This window comes from Balaenoptera acutorostrata (assembly GCF_949987535.1).
Source record: "Balaenoptera acutorostrata chromosome 6 unlocalized genomic scaffold, mBalAcu1.1 SUPER_6_unloc_3, whole genome shotgun sequence".
NCBI classification, from domain to species: Eukaryota; Metazoa; Chordata; class Mammalia; order Artiodactyla; family Balaenopteridae; genus Balaenoptera; species Balaenoptera acutorostrata.
This window is the reverse complement of record NW_026645492.1, coordinates 411,597-432,859: the sequence shown is the minus strand read 5'-3', so window position 1 is coordinate 432,859 and position 21,263 is coordinate 411,597. Positions and strand designations below refer to the sequence as shown.

The following is a 21,263-nucleotide window of genomic DNA, read 5'->3' as shown; positions in this document are numbered from 1 at the left end:
TAGTTAATTGGGGTTCGAATGTCCTTTCTTGTATGAAATGATGTTGATAATGTTTGAAAAATAAAAGGTTGGCCACCCCATGAGAAACTATGCTTGTATCTGAGTGGGGTTGGGGAGCAAGAGGGAGTAATGAAAATTTTGGTTGTTGAAGTAGTGACAGGGCAGGGCTAACTTGTTCAAGACTGCCTCCCTGCAGGAGGAAGGCCGGCCTCCCTCAAGACTTCATGGACACTACCCATAGCCAGGGCTTACGGCTGTCATAGCTGGTGACTCAGCCATGGGCCTACTGAGCAATACAGCTGCAACCGCAGCTTGGCTCAGCCCTGACCAGCAGGAGAGAGGCTGGGCCTCCCTCAGCCTGACTGCTCGTTCCATGGAGAGGAACTGGACCTGGGTCCTGTGTGTCCCAGTGCTGGTCCTAGTTCCTGCCCACACGGGACCTGGGCTTCCCTGATTCTGCAATATAAACACCAGAGCCCAAAGTTTGGGTCCCTCTCCTGGACCCTGGATCCCTACTGGATCCCTGTGTGCTGGCCCAGAACAAAGTGTGCAGTGGTGAACCACAAACTCCCCACTATTCCTGTGACTGTGAACTGCCCCTGATAAACATGGCTCCAGCAGCCAGGGTTACATATTTTTAGGGAACTCTCTTATGGTTACAAGTGCAAAAGACTGAGAACTACTATGTAAAACTAATATTTGAAAACTTCCCTCCAGTGATATTTGAAGAACCTCTATAAAATAACTAAACAAACATAATCGCATTTTATTCCACTGTGTCCAAAGTCTAAGCTTTAAATTGTATAAAAATGAGAACGAGAAGTAGAATGCCTCCAAACATTTGGAAATTAAGATGCACACTTCTGAATAATCCATGGTTAAAGAGGAATTTCAAGGAAAATTTTTAAGATAAATAGAACTGAGTGAAAATGAAAATACAACACATAAAATGTGGAAGGGTCCAGATAAAACATTATTAAGAGGGAAACGAATGGCACTAAATGCTTATAATAGAAAAGAGGGAAGGTCTCAGATCAATAATCTAAGCTTTCACACACGGAAACGGGAAAAGAATTGCACAATAAAATCAACACATGAAGAAGGAAGCAAATAACAATACACTCTGATCAACTGGAGTCTATTCTCGGAACACAAGCTTGGTTTACTATTCAAAAATCATCAGCGTAATTTGCCATATTAATAGATTGAAGAAGAAACTCTACATGGCCACCTCAATTAATGAAGAAAAAGCATTTGATGAACTTCAACACACATTCATGTCAGAAACTCTCAGGAATAGAAGGGCTCTACTTCAACCCAGTAAAGAATATCTACAAAAAACCGACAGTGAACATCATACTTAATGGTGAGAGAATGAATGTTTTCCTACTAAATTCAAAAGAAGGCCAGAATGTCCTCTTTCATCTCTCCTTTTCAACTTAGTACTGTAGGTACTAGCCAGTGCAGCATGGCAAGAAAAAGAAAGAAAGACACACAGATTAGAAAGGAAGAAATATTACTGTCCATACTCATGGATAGCATGACTGTCTGCATAGAAAATCCCAAGAAACTTCTAAGAAGCAATTAATAAGTGGCAATTACTTTAACAAAGTCTCAGGATACAAGATCAACACAAAAACATTAGTCATATTTCCAAATATTAACAATGAACAACTGGAAACCAAAACTAAAAACACAATGCCGGGGCTTCCCTGGTGGGACAGTGGTTGAGAATCTGCCTGCCAATGCAGGGGACACGGGTTTGAGCCCTGGTCTGGGAAGATCCCACATGCCGTGGAGCAACTAGGCCCGTGAGCCACAACTACTGAGCCTGTGCGTCTGGAGCCTGTGCTCTGCAACAAGAGACGCCGCGACAGTGAGAGGCCCGCGCACCGCGATGAAGAGTGGCCCCCACTCGCCACAACTAGAGAAAGCCCTCACACAGAAACGAAGACCCAACACAGACAAAAAGAAAAAAAGAAAAAAAAAAAAAAAAAACAACAACACAATGCCATACACAATGCTTCCAAAACATGAAATATTTGATTATAAATATTTTAATAGAGGATCTATATGATACAACCAAACAAGACCTAAATCAATGGAGAGACATATTGCATTCATGGATTGGAAGACTCAACATAATAAAAGGTCAACTTCCAACAGAATTTTTTTGTCAACATGGACAAGCTCATTCTAAAATGTATGAAAAGGGGAAATCGACAGCAACACAATCATAGTAGGGGACTTTAACACCCCACTTTCACCAATGGACAGATCATCCAAAATGAAAATAAATAAGGAAACACAAGCTTTAAATGATATATTAAACAATATGGACTTAATTGATATTTATAGGACATTCCACCCAAAAACAACAGAATACACATTTTTCTCAAGTGCTCATGGAACATTCTCCAGGATAGATCATATCTTGGGTCACAAATCAAGCCTTGGTAAATTTAAGAAAATTGAAATCGTATCAAGTATCTTTTCCGACCACAACGCTATGAGACTAGATATCAATTACAGGAAAAGATCTGTAAAAAATACAAACACATGGAGGCTACACAATACATTACTTAATAACGAAGTGATTACTGAAGAAATCAAAGGGGAAATCAAAAAATACCTAGAAACAAATGACAATGGAGACACGACGAACCAAAACCTATGGGACGCAGCAAAAGCAGTGCTAAGAGGGAAGTTTATAGCAATACAAGCCTACCTCAAGAAACAGGAAACATCTCGAATAAACAACCGAACCTTGCACCTAAAGCAATTAGAGAAAGAAGAACAAAAAAACCCCAAAGCCAGCAGAAGGAAAGAAATTATAAAGATCAGGTCAGTAATAAATGAAAAAGAAATGAAGGAAACAATAGCAAAAATCAATGAAACTAAAAGCTGGTTCTTTGAGAAGATAAACAAAATTGATAAACCATTAGCCAGACTCATCAAGAGAAAAAGGGAGAAGACTCAGATCAATAGAATTAGAAATGAAAAAGGAGAAGTAACCACTGACACTGCAGAAATACAAAAGATCATGAGAGATTACTACAAGCAACTCTATGCCAATAAAATGGACAACCTGGAAGAAATGGACAGATTCTTAGAAATGCACAAACTGCCGAGACTGAACCAGGAAGAAATAGAAAATATGAACAGACCAATCACAAGCACTGAAATTGAAACTGTGATTAAAAACCTTCCAACAAACAAAAGCCCAGGACCAGATGGCTTCACAGGGGAATTCTATCAAACATTTAGAGAAGAGCTAACACCTATCCTTCTCAAACTCTTCCAAAATATTGCAGAGGGAGGAACACTCCCAAACTCATTCTATGAGGCCACCATCACCCTGATACCAAAACCAGACAAAGATGTCACAAAGAAAGAAAACTACAGGCCAATATCACTGATGAACATAGATGCAAAAATCCTCAACAAAATACTAGCAAACAGAATCCAACAGCACATTAAAAGGATCATACACCATGATCAAGTGGGGTTTATCCCAGGAATGCAAGGATTCTTCAATATACGCAAATCAATCAATGTGATACACCATATTAACAAATTGAAGGAGAAAAATCATATGATCATCTCAATAGATGCAGAGAAAGCTTTTGACAAAATTCAACACCCATTTATGATAAAAGCCCTGCAGAAAGTAGGCATAGAGGGAACTTTCCTCAACATAATAAAGGCCATATATGACAAACCCACAGCCAACATTGTCCTCAATGGTGAAAAACTGAAACCATTTCCACTAAGATCAGGAACAAGACAAGGTTGCCCACTCTCACCACTATTATTCAACATAGTTTTGGAAGTGTTAGCCACAGCAATCAGAGAAGACAAAGAAATAAAAGGAATACAAATCGGAAAAGAAGAAGTAAAGCTGTCACTATTTGCAGATGACATGATACTATACATAGAGAATCCTAAAGATGCAACCAGAAAACTCCTAGAGCTAATCAATGAATTTGGTAAAGTAGCAGGATACAAAATTAATGCACAGAAATCTCTTGCATTTCTATACACTAATGACGAAAAATCTGAAAGTGAAATTAAGAAAACACTCCCATTTACCATTGCAACAAAAAGAATAAAATATCTAGGAATAAACCTACCTAAGGAGACAAAAGACCTGTATGCAGAAAATTATAAGACACTGATGAAAGAAATTAAAGATGATACAAATAGATGGAGAGATATACCATGTTCCTGGATTGGAAGAATCAACATTGTGAAAATGACTCTACTACCCAAAGCAATCTACAGATTCAATGCTATCCCTATCAAACTACCACTGGCATTTTTCACAGAACTAGAACAAAAAATTTCACAATTTGTATGGAAACACAAAAGACCCCGAATAGCCAAAGCAATCTTGAGAACGAAAAATGGAGCTGGGGGAATCAGGCTCCCTGACTTCAGACTATATTACAAAGCTTCAGTAATCAAGACAGTTTGGTACTGGCACAAAAACAGAAATATAGATCAATGGAACAGGATAGAAAGCCCAGAGATAAACCCACACACATATGGTCAACTTATCTTTGATAAAGGAGGCAAGCATATACAGTGGAGAAAAGACAGCCTCTTCAATAAGTGGTGCTGGGAAAATTGGACAGGAACATGTAAAAGTATGAAATTAGAACACTCCCTGACACCATGCACAAAAATAAACTCAAAATGGATTAAAGACCTAAGTGTAAGGGTAGACACTATCAAACTCTTAGAGGAAAACATAGGCACAACACTCTATGACATACATCACAGCAAGATTCTTTTTGACCCAGCTCGCAGAGAAATGGAAATAAGAACACAAATAAAGAAATGGGACCTAATGAAACTTAAAAGCTTTTGCACAGCAAAGGAAACCATAAACAAGACCAAAAGACAACCCTCAGAATGGGAGAAAATATTTGCAAATGAAGCAACTGACAAAGGATTAATCTCCAAGATTTACAAGCAGCTCATGCAGCTCAATAACAAAAAAACGAACAACCCAATCCAAAAATGGGCAGAAGATCTAAATAGACATTTCTCCAAAGAAGATATACAGATGGCCTACAGACACATGAAAGAATGCTCAACATCATTAATCATTAGAGAAATGCAAATCAAAACTACAATGAGATATCATCTCACACCGGTCAGAATGGCCATCATCAAAAAATCTAGAAACAATAAATGCTGGAGAGGGTGTGGAGGAAAGGGAACACTCTTGCACTGTTGGTGGGAATGTAAATTGATACAGCCACTATGGAGAACAGTATGGAGGTTCCTTAAAAAACTACAAATAGAACTATCATACGACCCAGCAATCCCACTACTGGGCATATACCCTGAGAAAACCATAGGTCAAAAAGAGTCATGTACCAAAATGTTCATTGCAGCTCTATTTACAATAGCCAGGACATGGAAGCAACCTAAATGTCCATCGACAGATGAATGGATAAAGAAGATGTGGCACATATATACAATGGAATATTACTCAGCCATAAAAAGAAATGAAATGGAGGTATTTGTAATGAGGTGGATGGAGTTAGAGTCTGTCATACAGAGTGAAGTAAGTCAGAAAGAGAAAAACAAATACAGTATGCTAACACATATATACGGAATCTAAGGGAAAAAAAAAAAAAAAAAAGGCCATGAAGAACCTAGTGGCAAGACGGGAATAAAGACACAGACCTACTAGAGAATGGACTTGAGGATATGAGGAGGGGGTGGGGTGAGATGTGACAGGGTAAGAGAGTGTCATGGACATATATACACTACCAAATGTAAAATAGATAACTAGTGGGAAGCAGCTGCATAGCACAGGTAGATCAGCTCGGTGCTTTGTGACCACCTAGAGGGGTGGGATGGGGAGGGTGGGAGGGAGGGAGATGCAAGAGGGAAGAGAAATGGGAACATATTGTATATGTATAACTGATTCACTTTGTTATAAAGCAGAAGCTAACACACCATTGTAAGGCAATTATACTTCAATAAAGATGTTTAAAAAAATAAAAAATAAAAAAAAATAAAATGTATGAACAAAAGGTAAAGGCAAAGGAACCAGAATAAGTAAAACAATTTTGAGAAAGCAGAATATAGTTAGAGGATATTAAGACCTACTGTAAAGCTATAAGTAAGACAGTGTGGTATTGGTGGAAGGATAGATACATAGTTCAATGAATAGGATAGAGAATACAGAAATAGACACATGCCAATACAACAAACTGTTTTTTTTTTACATAAGTTAAAAAGCGATATAAAAAGCAAAATCTCTAGTCCTTATAATAACCCGAAAAGGAACACAAATCTCTTAAATGACTAAGCAAGACCATACAGTTAGTGGCAGCACCAGAATCAGAACACAGGTCTACCTACTCTTGCTATGACTGAGCCTCTTCCTCTACATCTCCTAAATGTCACTCTGAGTTGAAGAGGGGAAAGAAATGGGAGGCCACCGTGATGCCACATCCCTGTGCTTTAACCAGTATGTTTCCTTTATATACTGGACCATCTAGTTCAGATTTTATTTGAAGCAAGTTTTGGCTTGCTTCAGTATGTATTTCATTTTCTATTTATCACCCTCTTTCATTCATGGCAGACAGGCTCTAGAGGTCCTGAGAATGTCTGAAACAAAGAATGCTAGAAAACACCTTAGTAACTCTCGAAAATGCTAAGTGGACCCTGAATCAAAACTTCAAGTTTCAGAGAACTTACAGCCACTAACGATCTGCAAAACAAACAAATAAACAAACAAACAACCCCACACCCTAGCAACTCTCAACCTTGGATCAAACTACAATATGTTGGAAGAGGTATTACTGAAAAGAGCTTGAAAGGGCAGCCTAAAAGGCAGAGGGTACAGAACATGGGCCATGTCCCTGTAAAGGGGACATGGTTCATAATATTGTGAATCAAGGGGCTGGTTCACAATACTGGTTATGATGTTCAAAACTGTCACTCAAAGAGAGGTGCATTATTATATATTTGCTTGTTGCTATGGCTTTTCTGATTAGAAGATACAGAGTCACTTTAAGTAACTTCCATTTAATTTAATATTTATTTTCATTTTATATCCAGGTCACATTTTCTACATTAAAATATAATCATGCTGACTCCCCCCACTCCCTATACCCTCAGAGAAAAAAAGTGAAGAACTTTACACAACTTGAAAGAAAGATGGAATGCACAGAGAAGTTGCTACTGCACCCAAGTAACAAAGAACACAGAGAGATCAAACAGTAGACATGTCAGAAGTGCACAGAAGACAGCTCAGGGCTCGCAGCAGGAAGGAGGAGGAATTAAAAGACTAAAACTTTTAAATGCTATCACTTGTGCCACAAGATTACCCTGAAAAGGCAGATAGGTCAGAAAGCAGGACCAAATAGGGGATTTTCCAAAGGCTGCTATCTAACAGAGTTTAAAATATCCATAGATTATATATATATATAAAAGATTCCATACACAGAAGAGCTTTCTCTTCCCCACCTTGCCTTTAGCATCCGGTCAACACTTTAGAAACTTAAAACCACTGTTAGCATGTCCGAATGTAGAACCGATATAGGTTTTTTCTTTGTTCAAAAATTGTATCCCAACTCTTTCCAACCAACAATTCTATTAATTATTTTCATTATGATTCCTCTGCATGGAAACCCAGTAAGGGATCATCAAGACAGGGCATCTCACTACTATCAGATCAATGCCAGTTGGGCAAAAGCTGCATGATTCTGTGTTACTCAGAGGGAGGGAGAACAGTAAGACACAGGAGTTGAAACTTATCCGCACCAAAGAGGAAAAGGAAACTCCTTTTCTAACCTATTCATTCAATAGGAAACAGCAGGTGGACAGGAAAAGTCATCTGCTTAGAGCAGACCCAGAGGCACACCATAATCTAAAAACAAGCGCTCAGGAAAGCGTCTCGGCTCGGAGAGGAAGCGTCTTTCAGACCCTATCTTGTCCCTAGTTTGGAGATCAAAGCATTGTAACTTCAGATAGTGATACTCTGGAGGGGGTGGACAGGGAAGGTCTGAGAGACCCAAATAATGAGGACACTAGGCAGCTAACTACACCACTACGTACGAATACACACATCAGTAAGAAAACTTCACCTCCAACCCTCAGCTACTTTAAACAAAGCACTGCAGTTCCAGGTTTTCGGAACAGGGGATATTTTAAAGTCTGTTAGCAGTTTAAAACATTGCAACACTGGCACAATATGTTACCTATTCTTTGTTTTTAATTACAGGGTAACACAGTAAACTCCAACACAAAGGTGGGGATGGGGGACTGCAAAAGGAATAAAGAAAACAGAACCAGTATTTCACAAGAGCATCGAGCCAGCGATAAGTAGCAGCTAATGCTTTGCAGAGTCTCGAGAGTAGAATTCGCTCAAGGTGCTCTAAGGGATTCTCTTCAGCATTTCTTTGGGGAAGATTCGGAGCAGTTGCCAGCCAATGTCCAAAGTCTCATAGACAGTGCGGTTTTCGTAAGGACCTTACAAAAAATTGAGATTAGATGAATAAAGGCCAAGTACTTCCAACTTATCAGCGTTATTCAAAATTTATTGTTATGGGTCTAGCACTGTGAGCATGAAGTATAAAAAAGAAACACAAAGCAGTCAGGTCTCCCAGGACTGGATGTGACCAAATGTGGAAATGAGGGTCTAGACAGTAAGTACCCCTGGGAATCAGAGAAAAGGGAGAAAGCCCGCAGGCGAGACGTTGGGCGCCTGCGTGCGTGCGTGCGTGTGTGTGTGTGTTTAACAACGGGTGGGATCTAAAAACACTCCACGGAATAATGGAAACTAGACCCAGAGTTTTGTCCAGAGAGTAGTGAGAAAAGCAGTTTCCAGCAACACAGGCTGACCTGAAGGAGGCTAGCACAGATACTTAGAAGGCCTTAAATGCCAATGAAGCACCTGAATAGGTCCACGTGAAAGTTTTCAAACTTGCTATTGCTATTATTATTTTTAATAGCAGCATCATTCTTATCCTGCAAATAAATCTCATTTTTTAACTAAGGAGTTAGAGTGGCTAGAGTTCTGCATTCTTTTCTCTACCAGAATAATTTTTATTTTTTTAAGATATTAAGGTTCTGCATAAATTTTTTTTTTTTTTTAAGAAAACCCAACAATCATATGTTCTGGGGATTTTAATGGTACTTAAAAAATGTATCACACAAATAGAAAAGTGCACAAATCCTAAGTGTGCAGCTGATGCATTATTCCAAAATAAACACATCGTTTGTAAGTATCACTGAGGTCAAAAATAGAGTTTACCAGCATTACCAGGGGTGGCAGGGAAGAGACCAAACAAAACAGCTTGCAAGCCCTACACATGCTATGTAATAAAAACCATTATAGACTTTTTAACAGAAGGACAATCAATAAAATTAATACTAAATTTACCCCGGCAATGGCACATAGAGAGTCAGGGAGACTGGTGAAGATGCTGGCACTAACGGCCAAGGATGATGGGACAAAGGTCTGGACTAGGTCTTGGGACACAAAGAGTGGTCAGAGATCAGCAGCTTCAACATCGCCCAGGAACTTGTCAAAATACAGGCTCTCTGGCCCCACCCACACCTACCGAATCACAATCTGCACTTCAACAAGATCCCTGGTAGATTCAAAAGCATATTCAACTTTTGAGAAACACTGGCCTAAGTTTTTTTCATAGGAATGAAAAGAGAACAGGATAAGATGTTTCAAAGGAGAACAATGCAAATTAGCAAATATTTGATGACTGGAGAATAAATGAAGAGGCTTAAGAATGCCCAATTCCTGAGCTTGGGCTAACTAGGGTAATGGTCATGCCAGAGGTAGACAGAAATTGAAAAGGGAATTGCTAGGCAGGTGGTCAGTTGGGAAAAGACTTTGGTTCTCACCACGCTGAGCCAGAGAGGATGGCGGCATAAACACAGGCTTCCTAGCTGGAGATGTGGGATTATAGCTTCAGAAAGAGGGTAAAGGCTCATACATAGCATGTTAGTCATCAGCATAGGGGGAAAAAAGCACAGAAAGAACAGGTAATTAAGCCTTTGGGAACATTAACAATTAAGAAGCAGGAAGATAAGAAATCAGGAGGATGAAAACAGAGGGACTGGGAAAGTCCTAAACCCCCAAAGCCAGAGGAGAGCATTGCAGAGAGGTTAAGAGGGAGGAGAAGTGGCAATGGAGGTAGGAGAGCAGAAGGCCGGTTGTAAGGAAGATAAAAAATAAGACAGGAGCTAAATAAATGGATAAAGAAATTGAAGGTAGAGGGGAAGGAACCAGAGGGCTAAGAACAAAGACATGGCAGGCGGCTGGAAGAACCTCTTCTCTAATCAGAAGGAAAATTGTATGGAGACCAATGTAAATTCTCTCAGACTAGGAAAGAAGTCCTCAAAACTACATATGATGCTGTTTCTATTCATAGGAAAATAGTAATCTTACCCTGAGCAATGAAGTTCCTCTCAAACTTCTGCAGAAATTCCAAGTAAAGCACATCATCTGAGGTAAGGGCTTCTTCTCCAACTACGGCTTTCATGGCCTGCGCATCCTTACCAATAGCATAGCATGCATACTAAAGAGAAAAAAAGGTTTACATGAACCTTTATAAATGGTAACGGTACTCTGGGCTATATAAGTGTATTGCTGTAGCTATCTTCACAGTATTTCACATTATTTCCAAACATAATTCACATATGCAAGTATTGGAAAGACTTTATTATACAGCAGTCTCACTAAGGAAGGAGTCTTCAGGCATGCAATACATAGACATTACTAACACTCTACAAAAAATACACTCCCTCAATATATGAATGAGCTTCCATTTTGCAGAGCCTTTAAAAATCACAACTTACACAATAGGAGAAATCCATCTCTAAATTCTATTCAAAAAAAAAGATCTGGGTTATCAGTAGGTTTATTTATCATTTCTACTTTAAGGTCAAATGTATTTTTCTTTAATTATGCTTGGTATACAATCTCAGGACTATAGAAACCAAGGATTTCATAGAATATACACAGCTGTATCCCTTAGCGTTCTGGTGATTGCCTAATATGTTAAACAAAAAATTAGTTAGAATAGTCTTTCAGAAATAGTCTATAATAAAGGTTACTAATAAAAACTTAATCGTCTTATGCCTTTTTTATTTAAAAACTACCTCATACAGCATTAGAGGTGGGTTTCAAGCATGTGATCTTTAATCTTTGTCATGAGCAGTTATCCTTATGAAAAAGACTCTTTGGCTCTAATGAATGTTTCTGTATTCCAGTATTCTATATTATATATTCTATATTAAAATTCTACTTTGATGGGGGGAGAAGAAAAGTGATATGGAAGAAAGACAAGAGGTATAAGACAGCAGCATGAACTGAGAAAGTATTCATTTCTTTAAACACAATCCTGGAGAAAACATACGTACCAGCTGGTTAGATACATCGGCGTGATCCTTTCTGGTCATACCTTCTCCAGTAGCAGACTTCATTCACCGAGACAACGAGGGCAGCACATTAATAGGCGGGTAAATCTTGGGTAAAAGGGGAAGGGGGAAAATATTATATTTAAGTACAAAATTCAAGCTTTACTGGTAGTAAAGGAGGATTTTGAAACTCATTTTTATTGCTTAAATTGTATAAAACTGCTACATGTGTTTCCTAGATGATTCCTAATATCTCTTCTGGTAAGAAAAGGAAGTAAGAAACATTTTACAGGTTAAGATTTCTTTTTGAGAATCAAATCCAAAAAGTAAAATCTACAAAACAGTACAAGATTCTATTAAAAAACTGAATTTTCAACATCTGCCTACAACATCAAATCCAAATGGTCTTCTGAACTCTGACTCATAAAATCACACATAAAAAGATTAACAATAATTTCACCTAAAAGCTGATATCAGAAGCTGGCATCTACTAAAGAACCAATAAAAAATCTGTTTTTGATTATGCAGTCATAAAAAAGAATGAAATCTTGCTGTTTGCAACATCATGGATGGACCTTTAGGGCACTATGCTAAGTGAAATAAGCCAGACAGAAAAAGATAAATACCGTATCATCTCACATATATGGGACCTTAAAAAACAAACAAAAAAATGTCAAGCTCACAGATAGAGAACAGACTGGTGGCTGCCTGAGGCAGGGGATGAGTGAGCCAAATGGGTGAGGGAGGTTAAAAGGTACAAACTTCCAGTTATAAAATGAGTAAGTCATGGGGATGGGACTTTCACAGCATGGTGACTATGTACGTTAATAATACTGTATTGCATATTTAAAGGTAGCTAGAAGAGTGGCTCTTCAAAATTCTCATCACAAGAAAAAAAGTGTTGTAACTATGTGAGGTGGTGGATGTTAAGTGGACTTATTGTGGTGATCACCCTGCAACATATACAAACATCAAATCATGACATTGTACACCTGCGACCAATGTAATGTTACGTCAATTATACCTCAATTAAAAAAATTTTAACAATAAAAGACAAAGAAAAAACTCTGAAAAATCTGTTCTTGTATTAATAACAAAAGTGTGTGTGTTTAACAACGGGTGGGATCTAAAAACACTCCACGGAATAATGGAAACTAGACCCAGAGTTTTGTCCAGAGAGTAGTGAGAAAAGCAGTTTCCCAGCAACACAGGCTGACCTGAAGGAGGCTAGTACAGATACTTAGAAGGCCTTAAATGCCAATGAAGCACCTGAATAGGTCCACGTGAAAGTTTTCAAACTTGCTATTGGTATTATTATTTTTAATAGCAGCATCATTCTTATCCTGCAAATAAATCTCATTTTTTAACTAAGGAGTTAGAGTGGCTAGAGTTCTGCATTCTTTTCTCTACCAGAATTATTTTTATTATTATATATATTATTATTATATGTGACCTGGAGGGAGTCACTCACTCTTTCAGACCTTGTTACAGGGAAGAACCAAATCTGACTACACGGTGGATCTGTTTCTTTGACTTTAATCTTTGCCTTCCGCTGCTTTTGTTCACTAAAAGGATACTGTCTGTACATAATGACCTGCCTCGCGGGAACCCTGTTCCTCTGCCTGAATGTTAAACCAAAGTGCCTTTGTTCAGGGAAACATACGGACTCTGTCCACCTGTGGATGGCTGCAATTAAAAAGAAATTAACACATCCCCTCCCTGAGGCTGGCCATTCCAGGGGATATTTGCAAAACTAATGGCCCTTTTACTTTATCTCCTCATCTCCTCCCCATCTCTGTGCTATAAAAGAAACTGGCATCCAAACCCCGATAAGATGGTTATTTTGAGACTTTAGTCTGCCATCTTCTCGGTCTGCTGGCTTTCCGAATAAAGTCGTATTCTTCCCTCAATGCGTCATGTCTGATTTATTGGCCTGTCGTGCGGCAAGCACAGCAAGCTTGGACTCGGTAACAACCTTAGTTTATCCGGATGCGGGTGCTTTGTACCAGGTGAACTCTAAAGTTTTCCCTTCTCTAGGTAAGTTTACCTCAACACGTTCCAGAAGGTAAAAGAATAATCTCTCCTTCTGCTTGATTAAAGTAAGCAAACATCTACCTAAAGTGCACTTAAAATATTTGCTTTCCAGACATTTATGTAATATATTCCGCCATGAAAATCTCAAGTTGTGGTCAATGTGTTGGAAAAAGTATGCACTTAATCAGTATTTCCAGTTTGGGTTTATGGCCTCTTGGTGGAAGCAAGTCAGGAGAGTCAAAAGCAGAAAGAGATAACCATCTCCGTGTGTCCCACCACCTTCTCCTACAGCAAGAGGGAACCCACCTGCCCCATGGCTGAGCACAACTACACCACACAGGAACTCACAGCGCCTGGCCCTGAAATAATCCGAAACCCAGGGCCAATGCAGATCTGTGAAACTGGGTCCTAAATGCTGCTTTTAATTGACATGCTTTTGTTATCTGTATTGTTTAGACAGCTGCAACGTAAGCATGATAGAAACATTGTTGAAATCAAGTATTTTTCAAACACATTGCTAAAGTTATAGGCTTTTACTTTTTTTTTCCCTCCTGCTTGAAATATTATTAATCTAGGATGGAACACAGCTCACCCTTCCTGTGCAGCAAAAGTACAGCTCAAGTTTCTCAATACTCTTTCTTTCCCAATCTTTCTAAATGATCAGGAAGAAAACATTTTACAAGACATCTGGGAACGTATCTTTTGCTGGCAAAGATGTTGAAAACAGAGAAAAAGTCAGAAAAAAATTACTTCCGATGACATCAAGACCGTATTTTGAAATTGTTACCGACCAGGGTTCTTGGCGTCCTTAAACAATAAAAATTGATCAAAGGCCAGACAAGAAATTCAGGCAAGGCTTTATTGGGGCCCCTGCTGCAGCAGGGGGGAGCGAGAACAAACAACAGGCTCCTTTGCTTGCGTGCTCCCTAAGCGGGGGCGAGCTTGCTGCTTATATGGCAGTGGTCCCCAAACCTTTTTGGCACCAGGGGCCGGTTTCATGGAAGACCATTTTTCCACGGACCGGCAGGGGGTGGGGTGGGGGGATGTTTCAGGCAGTAATGTGAGCGATGGGGAGCAGGAGATGAAGCTTTACTCGCTCCCCTGCCACTCACCTCCTGCTGTGCAGCCTGATTCCTACCAGGCTGCGGCCTGGGGGTTGGGGACCCCTGTTATATGGCGTGAGGGCAGGGGTGTGTCCAGGGGTCGGGCCAGAAGGGTGGCTTAGGTGGTTTGCCCACCGCTTAGGTGGTGTTGTGTGCAGGGGGCAAGTGCAGTACCCTGCTTTTGCTCTGGGATCTTCAAAAGTGGCAGTTGGGTTTTTTGGTCTCTTTGTATCTTTTGTCCAGAATTTGCCCCAACTGGGCGTGCACGTCGTTATTTTTAGTCCCATACAGTTTGTTATTTTGTTGCTCGAGGAGAGGTGTGTCGAGGTGCAAGCACTGCAACACTGCAGCAAAGGGCCCCAGGTCCCAGCAAAGGGTCCCAGGTCCCAGCCTGTCTCAAAATCAATATATGGCTGTTGAAAACAATACTAGAACACTGCAAATAAAAGGATGTTATTTGATACATGGCACAAATTTAGTTCTGACAAATGAATTGGCTTCTAAACTTCAAGAGTAACACAAAAGAAGAAAATGAAGTATGGTTAGTGTTATTAAGGAATGCCTCAAAGGAGTGCTGGGTAGTGGGCATATTCTATTAGCAGCTTCAAGGAATTAAAGTAATGAAATTAAAGGAATTAAAGTATTTAACTGTGAGTCTAGACTGTTTTAGGACTACTGGGAGAATAGCACTAACCCAGTGGCCTCCTGTATATGCTGAAAATAGTAATATGCAAATTGGGTCATTTGTACAAAATTTAGGAAGATTTCTCATTAAGAAGTTCCATTGACTTAAAGTGATACCAATATGTGTTTAGTTCAACATTAAACTACTTCAAATGGTAGGGAATTCCTTTAACCTACTGTTATGTTGAAGCCCTAACCCCCAGGACCTCAGAATGTGACTGTATTTGGAGAAAGGGTCTTTAAAGAGGTGATTAAGGTAAAAGGAGGCCATTAGGGTGGGTCCTAATCCAATCTGACTGGTGTCCTTACTAGAAGAGGACATCTGGACACAGAGAAGCACCAGGGAAGTGTGCACACGGAGGAAAGACCATGTGAGGACACAGCAAGAAGACAGTCATTTGTCAGCCAGGGAGAGAGGCCTCAGAAGAAACCAACCCTGGCAACATCTCGATCTGGGACTTCTAGCTACCAGAACTGTGAGAAAATAAATTTCTGTTGTTTAACCGTCTGAATGTGGCATTTTGTTACTGCAGCCCGAGGAAAATAATACTCTTAGCTTCTGGATTGGCCTGTGGTGGCCTTGCTGAGTGACTTGGATCGGTGAGTCCCTTACGGCTCAGCCACAAGCCGTTATACTCATGACCCTCAGGGTCTCACAAGGTTTGTATGCTGGGTGGGTGCCGTGTTCGCTACCACTCTCTAAGTCTGCCTTATTTCCAAAGGAGTTTAAGTTTCTCCTCAGACCATCACGGACCAGTCTACTTCTGGCAAGCAGAAGGCACTCGGTGGCATTGTTGAAATTCAGGAAGTTTTCACGTTTAATTGTGTCTGCCAGTTGAATTCCCGGAAGAGTATGTGTCTGAGAAGGACCACGATGGTACCTCCTGGCTAACTCAGACCATCCTTAACCACATTCCACACCGTCCGTGCCTAACAGACACTTGTTCACTGACTCAATTTTCAGGGCCAATTGGTCATTTCCAGGCCTTTCCATTCTTTCTAGCACAGGCTCCTTGTTTTCTCCTATAGAGAGGGCCAGTTCAGAGGCGTCCTCTATGAGTCATCGCTCTTAAGGACTCAGGGAAATTACCCTGAGTCCTTATTTTTGAAATGTGGCATCACTTATTTTTGAAATGTGACAGATTAAGCGCCTTACTAGGGAATGACCATTTCTTAGTTAATGAATGAAGGGCCTTGGTCGTGCCCTCCTCGGGAGCAGAGCCTCCAGAGCTTCAGAAGGACTTGGTGTGTTCTGTCCACCTTAGCGCAGGACCATGCTGGTATTTTCATGTAAGAAACTAAGGGTGTTAAATCAGATCATCTTATTAAAATAATAGAATATAAGATTGAAGGTAAGAAAGACTGAAGGAAAGGAAGAAAAAAATCAGAACCAAAAGAGAGAACAGTGATAACATCGCAGGCCTGAGTCACCATCCTGAGAAAGGCTTGCTGGTGTCTAGGCACCTGAATTTTGGGAGGGCTTTCACCACTCCCAGAACTGAGAAGAGTGGCTCACTGCTGCCTAAGATGTTTATGCAAACAATGTGGTTGGTGCTGAACACTTGCTTTCCTTCTGGAATCTGGGATTTTGATATGTACCAGGGAGAGGGTGCCTACATGACCATCCCCCATAAAAGCCTGGGCTCCTAGGCTGAGGCTAAGCTCCCCTGGTTGGCAACATTTCACACATGTTGTCCTCATGGCTGGAGGACTGAAGCGTGTCCTGTGTGGTTCCACTGGCAGAGGACTCGAGGGAGCTTGCCTCTGGTTCCCTCCAGACTTTGGTCCACTTGCCTTTTCCTTTGTTGACTGTACTTTGTGTCCTGCTGCTGTAAGAAATCACAGCTGTGAATATAACCCTAGGCTGATTCCTATGAGTCCTTCCAGTGAATCATGGAGCCTGGGAGTGGCGTGGGGGACCCCAATACAGGAGTGATCACGGAGAACTGCCAGAGGCAAAGAACCCAGAGTGGAATGCAGCCTGGAGACATTCCCCATAGGACACAAGTCACCTCCATGAGAACTGCACAGAACAAGCTCTTAACATAGCGTCCTCCTTTCCACCTGTCACAGATGGGCCTTTCATAATAACAGGAGATCTGTTCTGCATTTCCACACTTTCAAGTAACAATCACAGGTCACAGGAAGACGCGTGACACAACATACTTATATAGTCCAAGCGCTTTATCTAGTAACAGGGCAACTCTACGAGGCTTTCTCAAGATTTGGCTCTTTCGGTGATTTCATTGCTTCTGAGAATGAGATTATTATCTTGTGCTCCATAAAACATACAAACAGATAAATGCGTTAATGTCTTTACTAACTGTTAGATTTGGGTAGACTAGTATAGGCTATGTGTGGTAGGATTAATTCTTAGATTTGTCAAAGTCCAAAAGAAGAGAACCAGGTAAGCATCAAACTTCACACTTGTCATCACAAGAAAAAGAATGTGTAACAATGTGAAGTGATGTTTGTTAACTAAACTTATTGTGGTAATCCTTTCACAATATATACATACATCAGATCATTATGTTGTACACTTTAAACTTACACAATGTCATGTGTCAATTACGTCTCAATAAAACTGGAAAATAAATTTCACGCTAATGGTAGACATCTTGAACAAAAATTCCATTTTTAAATAATTTGTGAGGAAGAGTGAAAGCCACTGAACAACTAAACCCTTCTGAGGCATTCCGTATGGATTTTTAACCTCTTTCAAGAGGCTAACTGTCCATTTTAATATTAGGGAAAAGTAGACAATCCTGCAACAGTGGAATGAAAAATTCCTCCATTCAAAATTTTCTACTCAAATCAGAATATTTAGATTTATCCTACACTATGTTTGTAAGGGAAACATACTTACTACCACAAGATTTTGCTCTCATTTATGCAAAAAATAGTAGCTCTCTTACAGTGTTTGTCACAATTCCGATTTCAGAGGAAGTGTTAACTTAAATAGGATTTAGCCAAATATGTTTAAAAATATGTCAAGATCGGGACTTCCCCGGTGGTCCAGTGATTAAGACTTTGCCTTCCAAAAGGGGGTGCAGGTTCAATCCCTGGTCAGGGAGCTAAGATCCCACATGCCTCAGGGCCAGAAAAGCAAAACATAAAACAGAAGCAATATTGTAACAAGTTCAATAAAGACTTTAAAAATGGTCCACATCAAAAAGCTCTTTAAAAAAAATATGTCAAGATCAAAGAGCTGTTTTTAAATTAATTGTGTATTTAAAGCTGTTTTGGTAGTTTTAGTGACAAAATAGAGATGCTTTTTTCTCAGCATTTTAGATTTGAGTTAGCAATACTGTTAAACCAAAATGATTAGGGTCATACGGTTCACACTGTAATTTCAAAATTAACTCTTACACAAGAGAAGTTAATCTTAGAATAGGACAAAGAAATATATACTTGAAAACTAAGTTTAAGTAAATGTGAAATAAGTCCTTTGCAACATATAATTGCCATTTCCTAAGAAAAGTAAAAGGCTGTGTGTTAGTCAGAGCAGAGGTAAGACAATTCTCCATGGGTTTCTCACATTTCTGCACATCTTACAAACAGAAGCACCGACAGCCCTTTATTCTCAGCTATCTTGCCAAGGATGTTTAGATAGAAAACAGCCTTGTAAGATAATGTCTTCTTCCAGAGGTAAGGGCAAGCATGCTTACCTCCCAAAAGATTCTGGTTCCCTGAACTCTTGTCTTATAACCCACTGTGCGTGCAGGCATCCATCTGGGCCTATCCACACAGCCCCTGTGTGACTCAGGGTCAAGGAGAACCAAGGCAAATATTCGGATGCCCATGCTGGCTGCAGTGGTTTATGAGTAACCAAGTAAGTAATAGAGTCCTTTGTTTCTGACCCATAAGTCTTCTGTCTTCTACCTGCATCCATGGAAAACGGCAGCTTAACTTGTTGCAAATAGGGCAAAATCTCAGATACTCCAAAGTTCTGCATGGAAAGATTAAAGTTCATCTCTCAGAAGACTTACTATAGAATGCATATGAAAAGGTCTATGACTAAATAATCTATTTATTTCAGGTCACTATGCAAACATTTATATATTTTAACATATTGATCTGCTCAATATGTTAAAATATATATGTATGTTTGTGCTCTTTTGTTTTTTACTGATGCATGATTAGAAATTCTTCTTTGTTTCCTTTTTAAAAATGGTATGTATTGCATTGTTTTTTGATAGAAAATAACAATGAAAAAAAATGTAGTCTGTGGTCTCACTAGTCAGAAAATCCCTGGTGACATAAAAAATAAATAATAGACATAGGCACACTTGGCTAGAAAATTCAAATAGTGCAGAAAACTTTAAAGAACACAGAAGCCACTCTTTCCCCCAGCACCAACTTAACCATTTTTATGGTTTATTAAAATTGTCTGGGCTTCCCTGGTGGCGCAGTGGTTGAGAGTCTGCCTGCCGATGTAGGGGACACGGGTTCCAGCCCTGGTCTGGGAAGATCCCACATGCCGCGGAGAAACTAGGCCCGTGAGCCACAACTACTGAGCCTGAGCGTCTGGAGCCTGTGCTCCGCAACAAGAGAGGCCGCGATAGTGAGAGGCCCGCGCACCGCGATGAAGAGTGGCCCCGGCTCTCCGCAACTGGAGAAAGCCCTCGCACAGAAACGAAGACCCAACACAGCCAAAAATAAATAAATAAATAAATAATTAAAAATGAATATCTGCTTAAAAAAAAATTGTCTTTTACTTCTGCATTTACTGCTTCCCATAAATCCTTTCTTTTCAGATTTTCTGGTAGGAAACTCCACAATCTAAGACAGGGAAGGCATCAGGTTCCTGGTTTAGGCACGGCGGCCACCATCCCTCTGCCATGAGATCCTTCTCATCATTAACAATGTTCTAGGGAAGCTGCAGCTTAGGTTCCAGGCACTGGGGGAAATGTAAGCAAATACTTCCTCCTTCCTCTTCCCAACAGGGAAGTGTGCTGGGCCCACAAGACTCCAGTCCCTGTCACCTGGGGACACCCTCCCCTTTTCTCTTCCAAAAGGGAAAGAGAAAAAGATCTACCATGGCCATAGTTCATCTTCTGAAGAGCAGATCAGGAGCTTATTTTTGCTTTAACCATTTAGAAGCAGGATCAACTGAAGTCACTATTGTGAACTGATTACCATTCATTTTTAATTAAAATGTGACATAATAAAAAGCATGCATCTCGTTAACTATATGTCACATTTGCTCAGCTCTAAATTTTGCTACACCATATTCTATTCATGTAATTTCAGTCTTTGAGTTTGTTTCTGCAGTAAAATTTCCACCTACATAAAATTTTACAGAATTGAAGAAACATGTTATGTGTACAGCCAGATCTTTATCATTTCAAAATGTTTATATCCATACTTCAGTATGCTTTGATGATCTCATTTTTAACCTCAGAGTACAGGTTGGACTCTTTAGATATGCAGATTAATCTATGATCTTGTGATTTCAGAGTCACAGGCAATGATGGTATCATTCACCAACCAATTGCTAGTGTCAGGAAGCAGACTTTTCTTCTGCCCTATTAGGTTTAGTAACTAGGGGCCTGCAAATTAAAATGACAAAAGATAGTTTAACAGGAGAAGAAGTTTATTCATATATATGGGAGCTAACAAGAGAAGTAACTATCTCACTAAATGTTTAAAGTTAGAGGTTTATATATCTAACTTAGCAGAGAAAAGGAAAGTGGAAGAAAGGACTTCGATTCTTTTAGAAGAATAAATGAAAGATAAGTAATTTTGTGATTATTTTGTGTCTGCACGTTCAAGGGGTCTTTCCTTCTATGCGAATCTCCCCAGAGAGGGGATTTGTGGTAGGTTTACTCTTGATTTCTCTCCTGGGAGTAGACCTGTCTTGAAGAGGGAATCATAGAAGTCTCATTTCTCAGAAATGTCTGCTTTTAGTCAAATAAGGAAAGCTCTTTCTGCATCTGTTGATTCCCAAATGTTTTGAGATTAAAATAATCTCCATACCAACTCTGAGGGTCCAACTGGGTCTCTAGGCATTCCTCCCTATATGTCCTCACG

At 39.8% G+C, this 21,263-nt stretch overlaps 1 protein-coding gene across 8 annotated transcripts in view; it reads right to left on the bottom strand.

The window, feature by feature from the left end:
• Nucleotides 1–8,389: 8,389 nt before the first annotated feature.
• Nucleotides 8,390–21,263, bottom strand: part of LOC130706600 (V-type proton ATPase subunit B-like) — a 123,508-nt gene continuing 110,634 nt past the window's right edge. For 4 of the 8 annotated variants that reach the window (XR_009006798.1, XR_009006799.1, XM_057539270.1 and 1 more), the window contains 3 exons: nt 11,413–11,517; nt 10,439–10,568; nt 8,390–8,499 (listed from right to left, as the gene is read on the bottom strand). Coding sequence is in view for 6 of the 8 variants with exons in the window: in XM_057539274.1 (XP_057395257.1) it covers nt 8,405–8,499; nt 10,439–10,568; nt 11,413–11,475 (288 nt within the window). In the remaining 2 variants the exon portion in view is untranslated. Of the gene's footprint in view, nt 8,500–10,438; nt 10,569–11,412; nt 11,518–14,555; nt 14,693–16,645; nt 17,060–21,263 lie in introns of those variants that run through there. The other 4 variants (XM_057539266.1, XM_057539268.1, XM_057539265.1 and 1 more) reach the window with 2 other exon arrangements.